This window comes from Pelophylax lessonae (assembly GCF_965119305.1).
Source record: "Pelophylax lessonae genome assembly, chromosome: 11".
NCBI lineage: Eukaryota > Metazoa > Chordata > Amphibia > Anura > Ranidae > Pelophylax > Pelophylax lessonae.
The window spans coordinates 161,365,053-161,380,360 of record NC_138778.1 but is presented as its reverse complement, the minus strand read 5'-3'; the positions used below and the strand labels follow the sequence as shown (position 1 = coordinate 161,380,360).

Below are 15,308 nucleotides of genomic sequence, written 5' to 3'. Positions count from 1 at the left end.
GAACTTTCCATAAATAATCAAGCACAGAAGCAAGAAACACTGAATGGAATTCTGCAACAGTTTTGATTCTAACAGCAACTTATGTACCAAAAGTCAGGTAGTTCTAACTTCCTCCACATTTAGACTGTGGTGCAACAACTGCACAAAAGTAAAAAAAAAAAATACTAACAATTTGTATCTTATGAAAGTGGAGCTAATTAGGACCAATTTTCTTTTCCTCATTCAGCAAGGGGGAGGGGCCAGAGCGGATGGGCGACCGTGGTATTCAAAGAGATGTACCCATACGTCGATGCCCACTTCTGGGTTTAGGGAGGGCGCATGTGCGTCCCCCTGCCCGACTCCAACTGTGGTGGTACACAGCGGAAGCCTGTCAGCCAGTCCCAGCAAATGATTCATGGCTGGGACCTGCTGATCATCACAGCTCAGAGCTCTGTGTTGGTAAACAACACAGAGCTCTGTACAGAGAGAGTGATCTGTCAAGTTTCTTATCCCTGCAGAGCAGGAATAACAAACAGAGAGAACATTAATAAAAAGCAACAAACATTACACATAGTTAGGGACACACATTTAACCCCTTGATCGCGCTAGATGTTAACCTCTTACCAGCCAGTGTCATTAGTACAGTGACAGGGTATCGTATTATCACTGATCACTGTGTTAGTGTCACTGGTGATGTCAGGGGCAGTTAGTCCATTCCCCCCAGCGTCAGTTAGTGTCAAATTTCCTGCCGCACTATCGCAGTCCCATTATCAGTTGCTGAGCTCCGCTATTAGTATTATAAAAAAAAAAGTTAAAAAATAAAAATGTCAGTATTTATGCCATAGTTTGTAGGCACTATAACTTTCACGCAAACTAATCAGTATACACTTATTGGGATTTTTTTTTCTTATCAAATACATGTAACAGAATACATTTTGGCCAAAATTTATGAAGAAATTAGATTTTTTTTTTATTTTATTATATGTTTTATAGCATAAAGTAAGAAATATTGTTTTAGTTTCACAATTTTCAGTCTTTTTTCATTTATACCATCAAAAGAAAGCTCTCTTTGTATGAAAAAAAATAATACAAATTTTGTTTGGGTACAGCTTTGCATGACAGCACAATTACCAGTTAAAGTAGGGCAGTGCTTAATGCGGTGGTTCCACTGTACAAGGCGACATATATCTCCAGGAACTACCCTAAGAAATATGAAAAAGTTTGGCAGGTCTGGGTTGCTTCCAGATCTACGGTAGAGGAGCGGACCTCGGAGTCCGACACAGCCTGAGCTCACGGGGGTGGACCATGGGGAGAGAGAACGGAGATCAGTGTTTTTGACTTGGGCTTGTATTAAGTTTTTCATGATATCAGTTTCTGAAGGGTACTGAGCAGTTCGGTTTTGGGAGGTTTAGGACGGGTGTTTTTCTGTTTTTCTTTTTATGTTTCTTGTCTGTTGGCCAGGGTATGCCCCCCTAAGGCCTTGTTTTTCTTGTACTAAACTTAATAAACAGAATTAATAAAAAAAAAAAAAGTAGGGCAGTGCTGAATAGCGAAAAATGGCCTGGTTACGAAGGGGGTAAAATCTTCTGGCGCTCAAATGGTTAAAAAAAAAAAAAACAAGGCTTTAGAACTACTTTACGCAATCCACTTCCACTTAATTCCAGAGAGCACCTCAGAGGGTCACGGGGATTATACTTAGGCCCCTTTCACACTTATGCGACCTAAAAGTCACGCGATTTTGACTGGACTTGAAGCAATGCCTATGTCTTTGGACCTCAAAACGCATTAAAATCGTCCCAAAGTAGTGCAGGGACAACCTTTGAAGTTGTTGTGACTTAAAGTAAAACAGATATGAATGGTACTCATTGGAAATCATGGAGTATGACTTATCATGCGACTCTGCAGTCCCAAATCGCAGGACAAGTCGCACAAGTGTGAAAGGGGCCTTATGGAAGTCTGAGCTATCTAAATTTCTATCTTTCTGCTTAATCACCAATTGCATTTTAGCTTCGAATGCAAATACAGATATTATTATTATGTATTTTCCCCTACCTTTGTCGTCTAAAGTGTTCCTTCTATTCCAAACTCTGAAAATGGTATACAGTCTGATTATATAAAATATGATTATGCAGATGAACGTTACATTGTACACCATAACATCTTACACTGTACCCTTCTAGATGAAGACATTGTTGAAAATGACTTGGATGATATTGACCTCGAACAAGGAGTACCTTCTCATGGACCAGGATCAACTCATCCTACCGAGTTAGCTAAAGATGTTAAACAGACAAGAGGCCCAACTGAGCATTCACAGCCCAGAGACCTGTCTTTAGCCAAGGCAGAAACAACGCATGCTAAGAGGGTTCCTGCAGACCTTCCAGACACAGCAGATGATATTTTAGATTTTCCAGAGGAGGAGGAGAAGGAGGAGGATGTAGAAGATGTGTGGCAAGAAAAAGATCATCACATTCCTTCTTCCATTCAACCCCAAGAAATGGAGATCAGAGAGAAGACAACTCAACCTACTACTCATAAAAAGACAACCCAACCAGTGACAACTAAAATCATTCAACCACAAGAAATGGAGATAATAGAGAGGACAACACAACCTACCACTCATAAAAAGACAACCCATCCACTAGCATCTAAATCCAAAGAGGCAGACCATGTGGAAATGGAGGTAACCCAATGTTAAGAACTGCAAATGGTGTTCCTAATGGACAATTAAACCCAAGAACAAAAATGCAAGCAGCTTACAGTGTTAAGATGTGGTGGTTGCATTCATTTTCTTTCTTTTTTTCTAAACTAAGCACATTTTTAACATATAGATCACAAAAAGAGGGTAAGGGAATTGGCGCTGCCAGAAATAGGATATATGAATAATGTATATAATGGTAAAATAGATGTGATGGTAAAGGACAAGTGTGTGAACTAAATAATTGGGGTGATAAAAAATGTCCAGTTATGAACAACTACCACATAGAAGTAAATTGAATAAAAATAAATATATACACACAAATAATCTCCAATCACTTATGTGTAAGTATATATAAAGTATGTAAGGTATTTACACGTATATAGCCATATACATAAATGAGGAAATAAATATTAATTATAAATCAAACACACATGTGGTTCCACGCTGCTGAAGACATCGATGACGAAATGCGTACAGCGTAGTTACGTCACTTCCCGTTCTGACTCCCCCGTGGAGCGCGCGGCGTTCCGGAGTTCTGCTGAGCTGACTGATTGCTGACCGTTCCTTTTATCAATGCTGTATACCTTCGTCCTTATGTGAGTACCCTACTTTGTTCATTCAAATAAACGTATCCGATACAGTATCACGCTATGTGTCTCCCCCTTGTTTATTCCTCTTATACTGTTGTTGGAGCATATCCTGGTAATATACCAATAGCTGAGGATTACCATCCCCCCTCCCCCTGGGTACCGGTGATAGGAACACAGGACCATTATCCAGGATCCACAGGACCAGCCATCTCCACTGTACAGTAGATTAACCCCTGTGTGGGGTTAGGCACTCTGGTGGGTACAACCTGTATCAGAGTCACTTTGGACACCCATTTGTCACGTTAATCACACCGAAGATTGCTGGGAGTGCCGCATTAAGATCTAACACCCCCATTTATGAACTCCATTTCTTGAATTATACAAGACCTTTTGGATATATTACACTGTGCAATATATTACCCACACTCCTAGTGATTATATGCTAATTATTGGAATATATGCACATGACACTTTTTTTTTTATATATATATATATATATATATATATATATATATATATATCAGTACTCACCTTACGTTTAATTTCTTGCATTCTGTTTGATTTACCATTATTGGGGCTGCACCTTGCACTAGTCACTTTATAATACAGGCCGCCTTTCCCCCCCTTTGTTTGGCACAGTATTTGTTACACCTTTTATGAATTTATATTTATTATACTGCTCATAAAGTATTTTGTTGCAATATTTATTTTGATTGCACTTTATGTCACAAAGCCGATCTTTTATGAGCCTAGATCGCGTCACTAAGTCACTTTGCTTCTTTTTTTTTTTTTATCGGATTACCACATGTGTGTTGGATTTATAATTAATATTTATATCCTTATTTATGTATATGGCTATATACGTGTAAATACCTTACATACTTTATATATTTACACATAAGTGATTGGAGATTATTTGTGTGTATGTATTTATTTTTATTCGATTTACTTCTATGTGGTAGTTGTTCATAACTGGACATTTTTTTATCACCCCAATTATTTTGTTCACACACTTGTCCTTTACCATCACATCTATTTTACCATTATATACATTATTCATATACCCTATTTCTGGAAGCGCCAATTCCTTTACCCCCTTTTTTTTATCATAAGGGCCATACACACTATAAGATTTTCTGAAGACTTTTTCCTTCAGATTTACCTTTTCTATGTAGTGCAAGGGCCTGCCAGATTGCATACAAATTGAAAGTGTTTAGGTTTGACCTTATATTATATGGTTTTGGTAATTCTAAAGCCTCGCACAAATGCACCGATTGTTGGCCGTAAATTTTCGGCCAACGTCCGATCAGCCGATTGTCGGTTTGTTAGTATGATGCTTCCGACAACCGACTGCGACTTTTCGGCCGAACAAAATCTGGTGTGAATGCTATAAAATTTTTGTTGGCCGTCAACAGAACGGCCGATTTTCCGTCAGTCAGTACAGATTTCGGCAGACAAACATCAGATGAGCAAGACTGGGCATGCTCAGAGAAGAAAAAACACACGGAAAGTAAACCAGCACATGACATCACTTCTGAAGTTGGTTGTTGTTGGCCGAAAAAATTTGTGTGCACTCTAGAGCACATTTCAACCAACACAACAACACTGGACAAAAGTCGCCGATCGGTCGGCCAACAATCGGTGCGTGTGTACGAGGCTTAAAGGAAAAAGTCTTCAGAAAATCTTATAGTCTGTATGGCCCATTAGTCTTTGATATAGCCTTTGGCTGTATCTGAGGGAGACTGCAGCCTTATGCCCCATACACACATGCAGATTATCTGCAGACTTTTGTCTGCAGACTTACCAAAACCATATAATATGAGGTCAAACCTAAACATTTTCAATTTGTATGCAATCCGGCAGGCCCTTGCACTACATAGAAAAGGTAAGTCTGCAGACAAAAGTCTGCAGATAATCTGCACGTGTGTATGGGGCATTATCTTTCCCTTTATCCTTAGCACGGGACTTTTTCAATTTATACATTTTCAACATATACCTGTTGATCTTGAGAGAAATGCAATGTCTTTGTCACTTTCTGTGAGTTTTTGTGTAAAGAATTCTTCTGTAAATTACCAATTGCCTTTCCCCCATGTAATGGGAACAAAGAGATACAGACATGTTTGGCATGCATATTAAGAAAGCGGTCCAGGGTGACAACCATGGCTCCCTCCATAGATACAGTGGAGGAGTGATGTAGTCACCCAGGGACAGGAAGTGAGTTATTTGACAGATTACCAGTTGAAAACAAAGCAAAAGAAGCTTGAAAAAAAAAAAAAAAAAAACACATACAGCCACCACGCCAAGAACTAGTAAGCTGCAATATACAGTATTACAATTTTTGGTTTTGGGTTTAGATACACATCAAATATTTTAAAAAAGTTTAATTTTTGTGCTCTTATACTGCTATTAGTCATACATTTAGAAGTTTTGAAGGTATAGTGGTTCCCTCAATGGATGATAGCATACTTGCCAACTGTCCCCTTTTTCCTGGGACAGTCCCTGCAAATAGGAGCCTGTCCCAGGTAATTTATATTGTCCCTGGAAGCGCCTGTTAATCGGGTTGCCCGTAAATGTTACGCAGAAGTAGTGCAGCTGAATGGGAGAATTATTCCAACTCTGCCACTGTGGCCTTAAGTTTGAAATTCCCTTTTTAATTTCCTGTAATTCTCTCTATATTGGAGTAGACTCTATAATCTGATAAGTAGGCGAGATTAATTATGCAGAGTGGGCGGAGCTTCAGGGAAGTGGGTGTGGTAATTGATAGCTGTGCTGCAAAGTGTCCCTGGAAATTTTTTTTAAATGTTGGCAACTATGTGATAGGCAAGTGTGTATATTTTTCTTTTCAAGATATTAGGCATTTTCCATCACTGTGCTCTGAGTGTGATAGCTGTAATTTACAGATGATTAATACCACTGCCTATCACAGAGCTCTTCCTCTCTCCTCACAGTGGAAGCTGCTAAACTGTACCATACTGCAGGAAAGTGTAGGCCCAAACGCTACTTTCATCACATGATCTGGCACCTATCAGAGGGGTTACTGATTGACCCGGCAGGTTTTCCAGCTGGACTGTGCAGGTGGCTGAGGAGGGTCTAAACGATCCGTAAAGCCTGCTGCAGCTGAAACTGACAAGACTTTAATGAATGCCCTCCTGGTACTGGGAATGTGTGAATTAAGCCCCATACACACACGCAGATCGTCGTCATACAAATGTTCGTCTTTTCTCCCCGGGATGTCGGTGTCTGTTGAAAAGTGCAAAGACAGCACAAGGACAGCACAAGAATTTTGTCTGCAGACTTCAGCTGACTGCAGAAGTGATGTCATGTAATGGTTAACTTTCCCTGTGTTTTTTATTTTCTGAGCATGCCCAGTCTTGCAAATCTGCGGTCTGTCGGCTGATTTCTGTACTGACAGGCGAACAATCGTCCGTTCTGGTGTCCGCAGACAAAAATTTTCATGTTTGCAAGAAAGACTCTTGTCCGCGGATTGTGTGCAGACAGCTGTCGGAGGCACCATACTAACACGCATACAATCGGCAGATCTTTCGTCCGCCGACGTTTGTATGACGACGATCTGCGTGTGTGTATGGGGCTTTAGTAGTGGGAGGGGGTCATGAAGGGGTCAAATGTGTACAGGTCTGTCTCATAAAATTAGAATATCATCAAAACCTTAATTTTTTTTTCCAGTAATTCAATTCAAAAAGTGAAACATATATATTTTATATAGAAACGTTACACACAGAGTAATTTATTTCAAGCATTTCTTTCTTTTAATTTTGAGGATTATGGCCTACAGCTAGTGAAAACCCAAAATTCAGTATCTCAGAAAATTTGAATATTACATAAGACCAATAAAACAAAAAGGGTTTTTATTGCAGAAATGTTGGCTTACTAAAAAGTATGTCCATGTACAGTATAGTATGCACTCAATACTTGGTCGGGGCTCCTTTTGCATTAATTAAAGCATCAATGCGGCATGGCTTGGAGGGGATCAGCCTGGGGCACTGCTGAGGTGTTATGGAATGGAAGCCTAGGTTGCTTTGATGGTGGCCTTCAGCTCATCTACATTGTTGGGTCTGGTGTCTCTCATCTTCCTCTTGACCAGGTATGAGCTCGGGCGCGTTCGAGTTCACACGTGGATCCCGCCAGGAAGCTGACACTGCACTCCGCTAATCACATGCAGTAAGACATTTCCCGATCCACAGCCGCACAGATTGGGAAATGTCTCACTGCCTGTGACTAGTGGAGTGCAGTGTCAGCTTCCTGGCGGGATCGGGCACGTACGAACTCATGCCTGAGCTCTTCTCTACTCTTGACAATATCCCACAGATTCTCTATGAGGTTTAGGTCAGGTGAATTTGCTAGCCAATCAAGCACAGTGATACCATGATCATTAAACCAAGTATTGGTATTTTTGGCAGTGTGGGCAGTGCCAAGTCCTGCTGGAAAATGAAATCAGCATCTCCATAAAGCTGGTCAGCAGAGGGAAGCATGAAGTGCTCTAGAATATCCTGGTAGAGGCTGCGCTGACTTTAGACTTGATAAAACACAGTGGACCAACACCAGCAGATAACATGGCTCCCCAAATCCTCACTGACGGTGGAAACTTCACACTGGACCTCATGCAACTTGGATTCTGTTGGTCTCCACTCTTCCTCCAGACTCTGGGACCTCAATTTCCAAATGAAATGCAAAATTTTCCACAGTCAGTGATGATTTGGGGAGCCATGTCATTTGCTGGTGTTGGTCCACAGTGTAATTCATGCAAAAAAAGCCCCGACCAAGTATTGAGTGCATACTATACTGTACATGGAAACACTTTTAAAGAAGCCAACACTTCTGTGTTAAAAATCCCTTTTTTTTTATTGGTCTTATGTAATATTCTAATTTTCGGAGATACAGAATTTTGGGTTTTCACTAGCTGTAAGCCATAATCATCAAAATGAAAAGAAAGAAATGCTTGAAATATATCACTCAGTGTAACGCATTTATATAAAATATACGAGTTCTACTTTTTTAATTGAATTACTAAAATAAATTACCTTTTTCATGATATTCAAATTTTTTGAGATGCTTCTGATTTGTATATCTAAATTATATATATATATATACAGTATATACACAGGGCATTTTTTTAGCTGAATCGTGGGGGAATGCAGTTGCAGCACCTCCTGCACTGAATGTATTTTATGGCAAGAAGTGCTGGGGTGTGCTGGAGGGTCTATTGATGCCGGCTGCTGGGGGAGCTATTATTGCTGGTGGGGATTTGTTTTTGTGTGGGGTCTGTTGCTGTGTAGGCCTATTGTTGTTGAAGTGGTCCTATATTTCTGGCAAGGATGTACTGTTGAGCGAGAGGTCTATCATTGTTGGCTGCTGGAGGGTCTATTGATGTTGGCAGCTGGGAGATCTGTTGTTGCTGCTGAAGGTCTATTGTTGCTGCTGAAGGTCTATTGTTGCTGGAGTGGTATTGTGTTGTGAAGGGGTTCATTGTTGTTTTGGGGATTTAGGGATTTATTGTTTGCTGGTGTGGGGTCTATTGTTGCTGGGGAGTTTTACTGTGGGGTCTATCAAATTCCATAAAAATTACTTAGTAGCACAAAATGATACTTGGTTCTGTATTCTCTAAAAGGGGCGGTAATGGGAGGTGGGTAAGGGGTGGAGCCAAGAGACAGTGCTCAGAGGTGGGTAGGGGGAAGAGACGGAGGGAGACTCAGACTGAGGAAGTTCCTGCACCTAATCTCTACGAAACAAAAAAAAAAATATATATATATATATGTATACACCAGGTACAAAATGTGTAAACTTAAAAACATGCAAATGCAAAACTATCAGGCTTGGTTCACATATATGCGAATCGGATACGTTTTGAGCCGCATCCGTTTTGCATAAAATGTGAACCAGACCTGCTTGCCAGTTTGGAGCCAGTTTACACATGTTCAGAGCAGGTGCTGTCCATTTTTAAAAAGAATCCTGTGCAATTTTAGGTCTGGTTCAAGTGTGAGTTCAAGTAAATATTCGCACCTAAATCGCACCTGAACTGGGAAAAAAACTGTACCAGACTCCTTTTAAAAACTGACTGCAAGCCACATCCAGACATGTGTGAGCCTAGCCTTATAGTTTCTCTTGAAGAAACCCACCGATATGAGATGTTTTCATCTGATCTGGTGACATGTAGCTGTATAGCATAGTCCAGTGTTTCTCAACCTTTTTCCAGTCAGGACAACCTTTAAAATTCTGCACAATCTCAAGGCAACCCATTCAAAAAATGTAAATCAATAAACTAATAATTTTACATATTGCAGCAACATCCACACACGTAGGACACCCAATGTTAAAGGTGATTTATTCTTACAAAGCAAAGCATACCTTTGCACACTGGTACTGACTAGTATTCCAGTGTTTCTCTTCTTCCGTTTCTCTACCTCATTCAGCTACTGTGGCCCCAGTGCTGATGGGTGAGGGGCAGAGGTGGGGCAAACAAGGACTTCCTCAGGTGCCCAGTGTCTGCTTTATAAACCTAAAACATCATCAGTTGTTAGAACTCTGGCGGCTGACCAATGTAGTGCCCAAGGTTGTAAAGATGCACAACCTATGTATATTGTACATCTGTACAACCTTGGGCACCACATGGGTCAGCCACCAGAGTTCTAACAACTGATGATGTTTTAGGATGATAAAGCAGACATTGGGTACCTGAGGATGTCCTTGTTTGCCCCCCTCCGTCAGCACTGGGGCCACAGTAGCTTGATGAAGGAGAGAAACGGTGACTTTAAAAAGACAGGCTTGATCAATCCGCTAGCTTGGTGACAATTTGGGGCATTTTGCCAAGGCACCCTTAAAGAACCCCAGAGGCACCCTTGTTGAAGAAGGCTGGCATAGTCTCTGTAAGCCAGTATCTTACTTCATTAATACAACACGGCTACTTTAATTATCCTCCTAGATAAAACACTCACAGTAGAACTGGAGAACTATGTTAGCAATTGGGGAAGCTCTCCTCACAGTAGCTGGGTCTTCTGAAGAAGCTGCACGCTATTATGCCCTGCCCTCAATGCCCGCATGCTGAAGCTGACCATGGAGGGACTCTGGTCTGGCTACAGGTCACTTGCCCAACTACCTCTGCCTCATCAGGTGTGGCCTCTCTGAGCTGCTGAGAGAGGGAGGCTGAGAAATGTATCTTCTCTGGGCATGTCCAGGAACCCAAGGAAGTATAGCAAAAGGAGTTAAAGGGCGTGATCCTACATCTGAGCATGGTGAGTAAATGAGCTCTCTGCTACAGATCTTTTACTGCTTGTTAGGAGCAAGTAAATGGTTTATTACTGTCCATAGTCTGGGCACCAGTATACTTTATATTGCTTAAAAATAATAACGCATCTACTGGCGGGATCAATAGATAATGTACTGTGTTACGGAGGACTCAGTAAAACAAAAACTGATGTGTTAAAGAGGAGCTCTGGTCAGTAATGAAAAATGAAAAATCAATAGCTACAAATACTGTAGCGGCTGACTTTTAACCAGTTGCCGACCACCCGCCGCAGATATACTGAGGCAGGCTGGCTCGATTGTGCGAACTGACGTATGGGTACGTCGGTTCACGAGAGCGCTCCTGGGGGCGCACCCCCATTAGGCAGCGGGGAAGCCGATCCACAGGGCCAGCGCCCGCGATTGCCGCCGGGCACCGGGTTTGCTCCCCATGGAGAGTGAATGACGGTCTGCTGTTGCGTCTCCTATTTAGGATCACAGGTTTCTGTGTTGATTCCACAAGTCCCCCTCCCAGAGTTAGAAAACACCCCCTAAGCTCACATCTAACCCTTTGATCGCCCCTGGGTTCTCCCTTCCCTGCCAGTGTCATTATTACAGTAACAGTGCATTTTTTTTAGCACTGATAACTGTAGTAATGTCACTGGTCTCCCCCAAAAATGTCAAATGTCAGGGGTCCGATCTGTCCGCCGCAACGTCGCAGTCCCGCTAAAAATCGCAGATTCCCACCATTACTAGTAAACAAAAATAAAAAATAAAGACGACATAAAACTTTTCCCTAGTTTGTAGACGCGATAACTTGCGCAAACCAAGTTGATGGTTAGGACAGAATAGCAGACAGTGATGAGGGGGACAGAATAGCAGACAGTGATGAGGGGGACAGAATGGTGGACATTGATTGGTAAGACAGAACGGCGGACATTGATGAGGGAGACAGAATAGCAGACAGTGATGAGGGGGACAGAATGGCGGACAGTGATGAGGAGGAAAGAATGGCGGACAGTGATGAGGGGGACAGAATGGCGGCTAGTGATGAGGGGGACAGAATGGCGGCTAGTGATGAGGGGGACAGAATGGCGGACAGTGATTAGGAGGAAAGAATGGCGGACAGTGACAAGGAGGAAAGAATGGCGGACAGTGACGAGCAGGAAAGAATGGCGGACAGTGATGAGGGGGACAGAATGGCGGACAGTGATGAGGAGGAAAGAATGGCGGACAGTGATGAGGAGGAAAGAATGGCGGACAGTGATGAGGGGGACAGAATGGCGGCTAGTGATGAGGGGGACAGAATGGCGGCTAGTGATGAGGGGGACAGAATGGCGGACAGTGATTAGGAGGAAAGAATGGCAGACAGTGACAAGGAGGAAAGAATGGCGGACAGTGACGAGCAGGAAAGAATGGCAGACAGTGATGAGGGGGACAGAATGGGAGACAGTTAAGAGGAGGAAAGAATGGGAGACAGTGATGAGAAGGACAGAATGGCGGACAATGACGAGGAGGAAAGAATAGCAGACATTGATGGTGGAAACAGAATGGTGGACAGTGATGAGGGGGGCAGAATGTGGGACAGTGATATGGAGGACAGAATAGAGGACAGTGATGCGGGGGACAGAATGGCAGACAGTGATGGTGGGGAATTAATAGTGGACAGTGATGGTGGGGCCAGAATGGTGGACAGTGATGAGAGGGACAGACTTGCAGACAGTGATGAGGGGGGCAGAATTGCAGACAGTGAGGAGGGGGACAGAATGGCAGACAGTGATGAGGGGGACAGAATGGCAGACAGTGATGAGGAGGAAAGAATGGCGGACAGTCATGAGGAGGAAAAAATGGCAGACAGTGATGGTGGGGACAGAATGACAGACAGTGATGGTGGGGACAGAATGGTGGACATTGATGGTGGGGACAGAATGACAGACAGTGATGGTGGGGACAGAATGGTGGACAGTAATGGTGGGGACAGAATGGCAGACAGTGATGGTGGGGACGGAATGGTGGACAGTAATGGTGGGGACAGAATGGCAACAGAAGGGTAGCAGGTAAGAGGAAGTGATGATACAGGATGTAATGTCGATCTGTGCATAACAGATGCGCATGAAAACTGATGTCAATGTGCATGAAAACTGAGGTTTACAGATATCTCTGCACATCTGTGCAATTTTCCCATAATTTTTTATGCAATTATGGTGTGAACAAGCCCTACATGTGAGTTTGAAAAAAAAAATTAGAATTAAGAATCTTTTTTTCTTTTTTTAACCTTAAGGTCATATTTCTCTCAGAATTAGTTAGTCCCATTGAATATACATATATATATATGAGACAAAAAATATATATTCTTTTCATCACCATGGAAACCTTACTTGTTTTTGTTGGGGTTATTGACACTAGAGAACAAAAGGCATATTATTATTGTGAAGCCACCTGCATGTTCCTAGACCAAGCCCAAGTGTCACATACTTCTGTGGTGACACTAATCTGAGAAATAATTGCCAGATATAAACAAAGAGCAAAGTCTTCAGATAAGCCAGACTCGGAGCCCACTCCTTTTTTCTAAAGTTATGGTAACACAATCATTCTACTTTCATTCAGTCTCAGAATTAAAGTGGAACTCCAGCTTTCTGTCACTTTAATCCTAATCACTTTTACAGCCGCCTAACACATACAGTATGTGCTGTGGCAAAAGGGTGGGCTTTAACCCCTTTCTTGACCGCGCTATAATGGCGGCTACAGCACAGTAGCACATTGCCAGGAGGGTTTCATATGATGTCCTCCCGTGATCACGCTTCCCACGCGCCCCCTACGGCGTGCATCGGCAGTGGTCTGTGATCGGGGTAAAGTGTCAATCACAGCGGCTCTTTAGGATGTGACCAGTTGTGTCCAATCGCAGCTGATCAGTGTAAACAGGATTTTCCAGTTATCGGCATTCCTCTCCTCATGCTGACAGCACACAGGGGACATCTACACTGATAATCGGGGCATTTTCAGTGAAGCCCCATCAGTGCCCACCAGTGCTACCTTTCAGTGCCCATCAGTGCAGCACATCAGTACGCATCGCATATAGGAGAAAAATTACCTATTTACAAAATTTTATCACAGAACCTAAGAAAAACATTTTTTTTGCCTATAGTTCTTCTTTAAGTCTTTATCCCTGCCAGTGCCCCCCTCCCCAGAGATATTGAGCCAATTTCACCCCTATTTTTTGATCTGTTGACGATTGTCACTGGGGCTAAAATTATAGTAAGAGGAACCCTTCCTCAGTCTTACTAAATCTAAAGCTGACGTTTTACATTCATTTTGTAAACTTTAAGGGATATGCCGCCCTCTACTGTCAGCTGCTAATATCACACTGCAATGTACAGTATCTAACAAAAGTGAGTACACCCCTGACCTTTTTGTAAATATTTTATTATATCATGTGACAACACTGAAGAAATGACACTTTGCTACAATGTAAAGTAGTGAGTGTACAGCTTGTATAACAGTGTAAATTTGCTGTCCCCTCAAATTAACTCAACACACAGTCATTAATGTCTAAACCACTGGCAACAAAAGTGAGTACACCTCTAAGTAAAATGGTCCAAATTGGGCCCAAAGAGTCAATATTTTGTGTGGACACCATTTTTTTCCAGAACTCCCTTAACCTTCCTGTGCATGGAGTTCACCAGAGCTTCACAGGTTGCCACTGGAGTCCTCTTCCACTCCTCCATGACGACATCACAGAGCTGGTGGATGTTAGAGACCTTGCTCTCCTCCACCTTCCATTTGAGGGTGCCCCACAGATGCCCAATAGGGATTAGGTCTGAAAACATGCTTGGCCAGTCCATCACCTTTACCCTTAGCTTCTTTAGCAAGGCAGTGCTCGTCTTGGAGATGTGTTTGGGGTCGTTATCCTGTTAGAATACTGTCCTGCGGCCCAGTCTCCAAAGGGAGGGAATTATAAACTTCTTCAGTATGTTACTGTACATGTTGGCATTCATGGTTCCCTCAATGGACTGTAGCTCCCCAATGTTGGCAGCAGAAGCAAAAAAAATTAGCTTAACCCAAAAAAAAAAAATACAACAGACAATAAAAATCAATATACCCCTAAAATAAAAAATAATAAGCCTTGAAAAAAAAAAAACAGTTTTACCTAAAATAAAGGCTATATCAACAGAAAATTGTAAGCAATACACCCACAAAAATAAATGAAATCCTCAAAAACCACTCCTGAAACCAAAGCCTATACTTTGGGGGGGGGAGGAGAAGCCTTGCAAAAAAAATGTTTAGTAGTTTAGTATGTACTGAATAAGAAGCTCAAATCAGCAGCTGACCTCAAATCTATTACAAAATAAAATTAAAGACAAAACACTTAGGGCTCATGCACACAGGACATTTTTTACAGCTGCAGTTAGGGGCGTCTAACATTTTTTTACTGCCTTTTTAATGCCCCCCCATGTTAACCTATGTGTCTAACTGTCCATGCACACAAACTTTCAGAGGTGTTTACGACCTAAGCGTTTAGGGGCAGTAGAAATCGACAGCCCAGGAGCAGAGGCTGTTGAGCTGTAAAAATGCAAAACGCCAAAAAACGGTGCTAAACACGTAACAAGCTTCTAGCCGGGCTTAGCCACTTCTGGCATTTTTAGATGTTTTTACTTTATAGGGAGTGTTTTTACTTTAAAAATGCCCAAAACCGCCAACGCCGAAAAAGTGCATAAACGCCTATAAATGCTAGTCAAAAACTTGACTAAAAGCAAGTTTTTACAGCTGCTTTTGCCTGGCAGCAGCGCTGCCTTTTTTTAAAT

General features: G+C 42.1%; 1 protein-coding gene across 1 annotated transcript in view; it reads left to right on the top strand.

Annotated features, from left to right (window-relative positions):
* Positions 1-1,190: 1,190 nt before the first annotated feature.
* Positions 1,191-15,308, top strand: part of LOC309567455 (uncharacterized protein) — a gene marked incomplete at its 5' end in the record, with an annotated part of 68,878 nt that continues 54,760 nt past the window's right edge. The window contains 2 exons of the mRNA XM_082272844.1: positions 1,191-1,231; positions 2,047-2,662. Coding sequence (XP_082128970.1) covers positions 1,191-1,231; positions 2,047-2,662 — 657 coding nt within the window. The remainder of the gene's footprint in view (positions 1,232-2,046; positions 2,663-15,308) is intronic.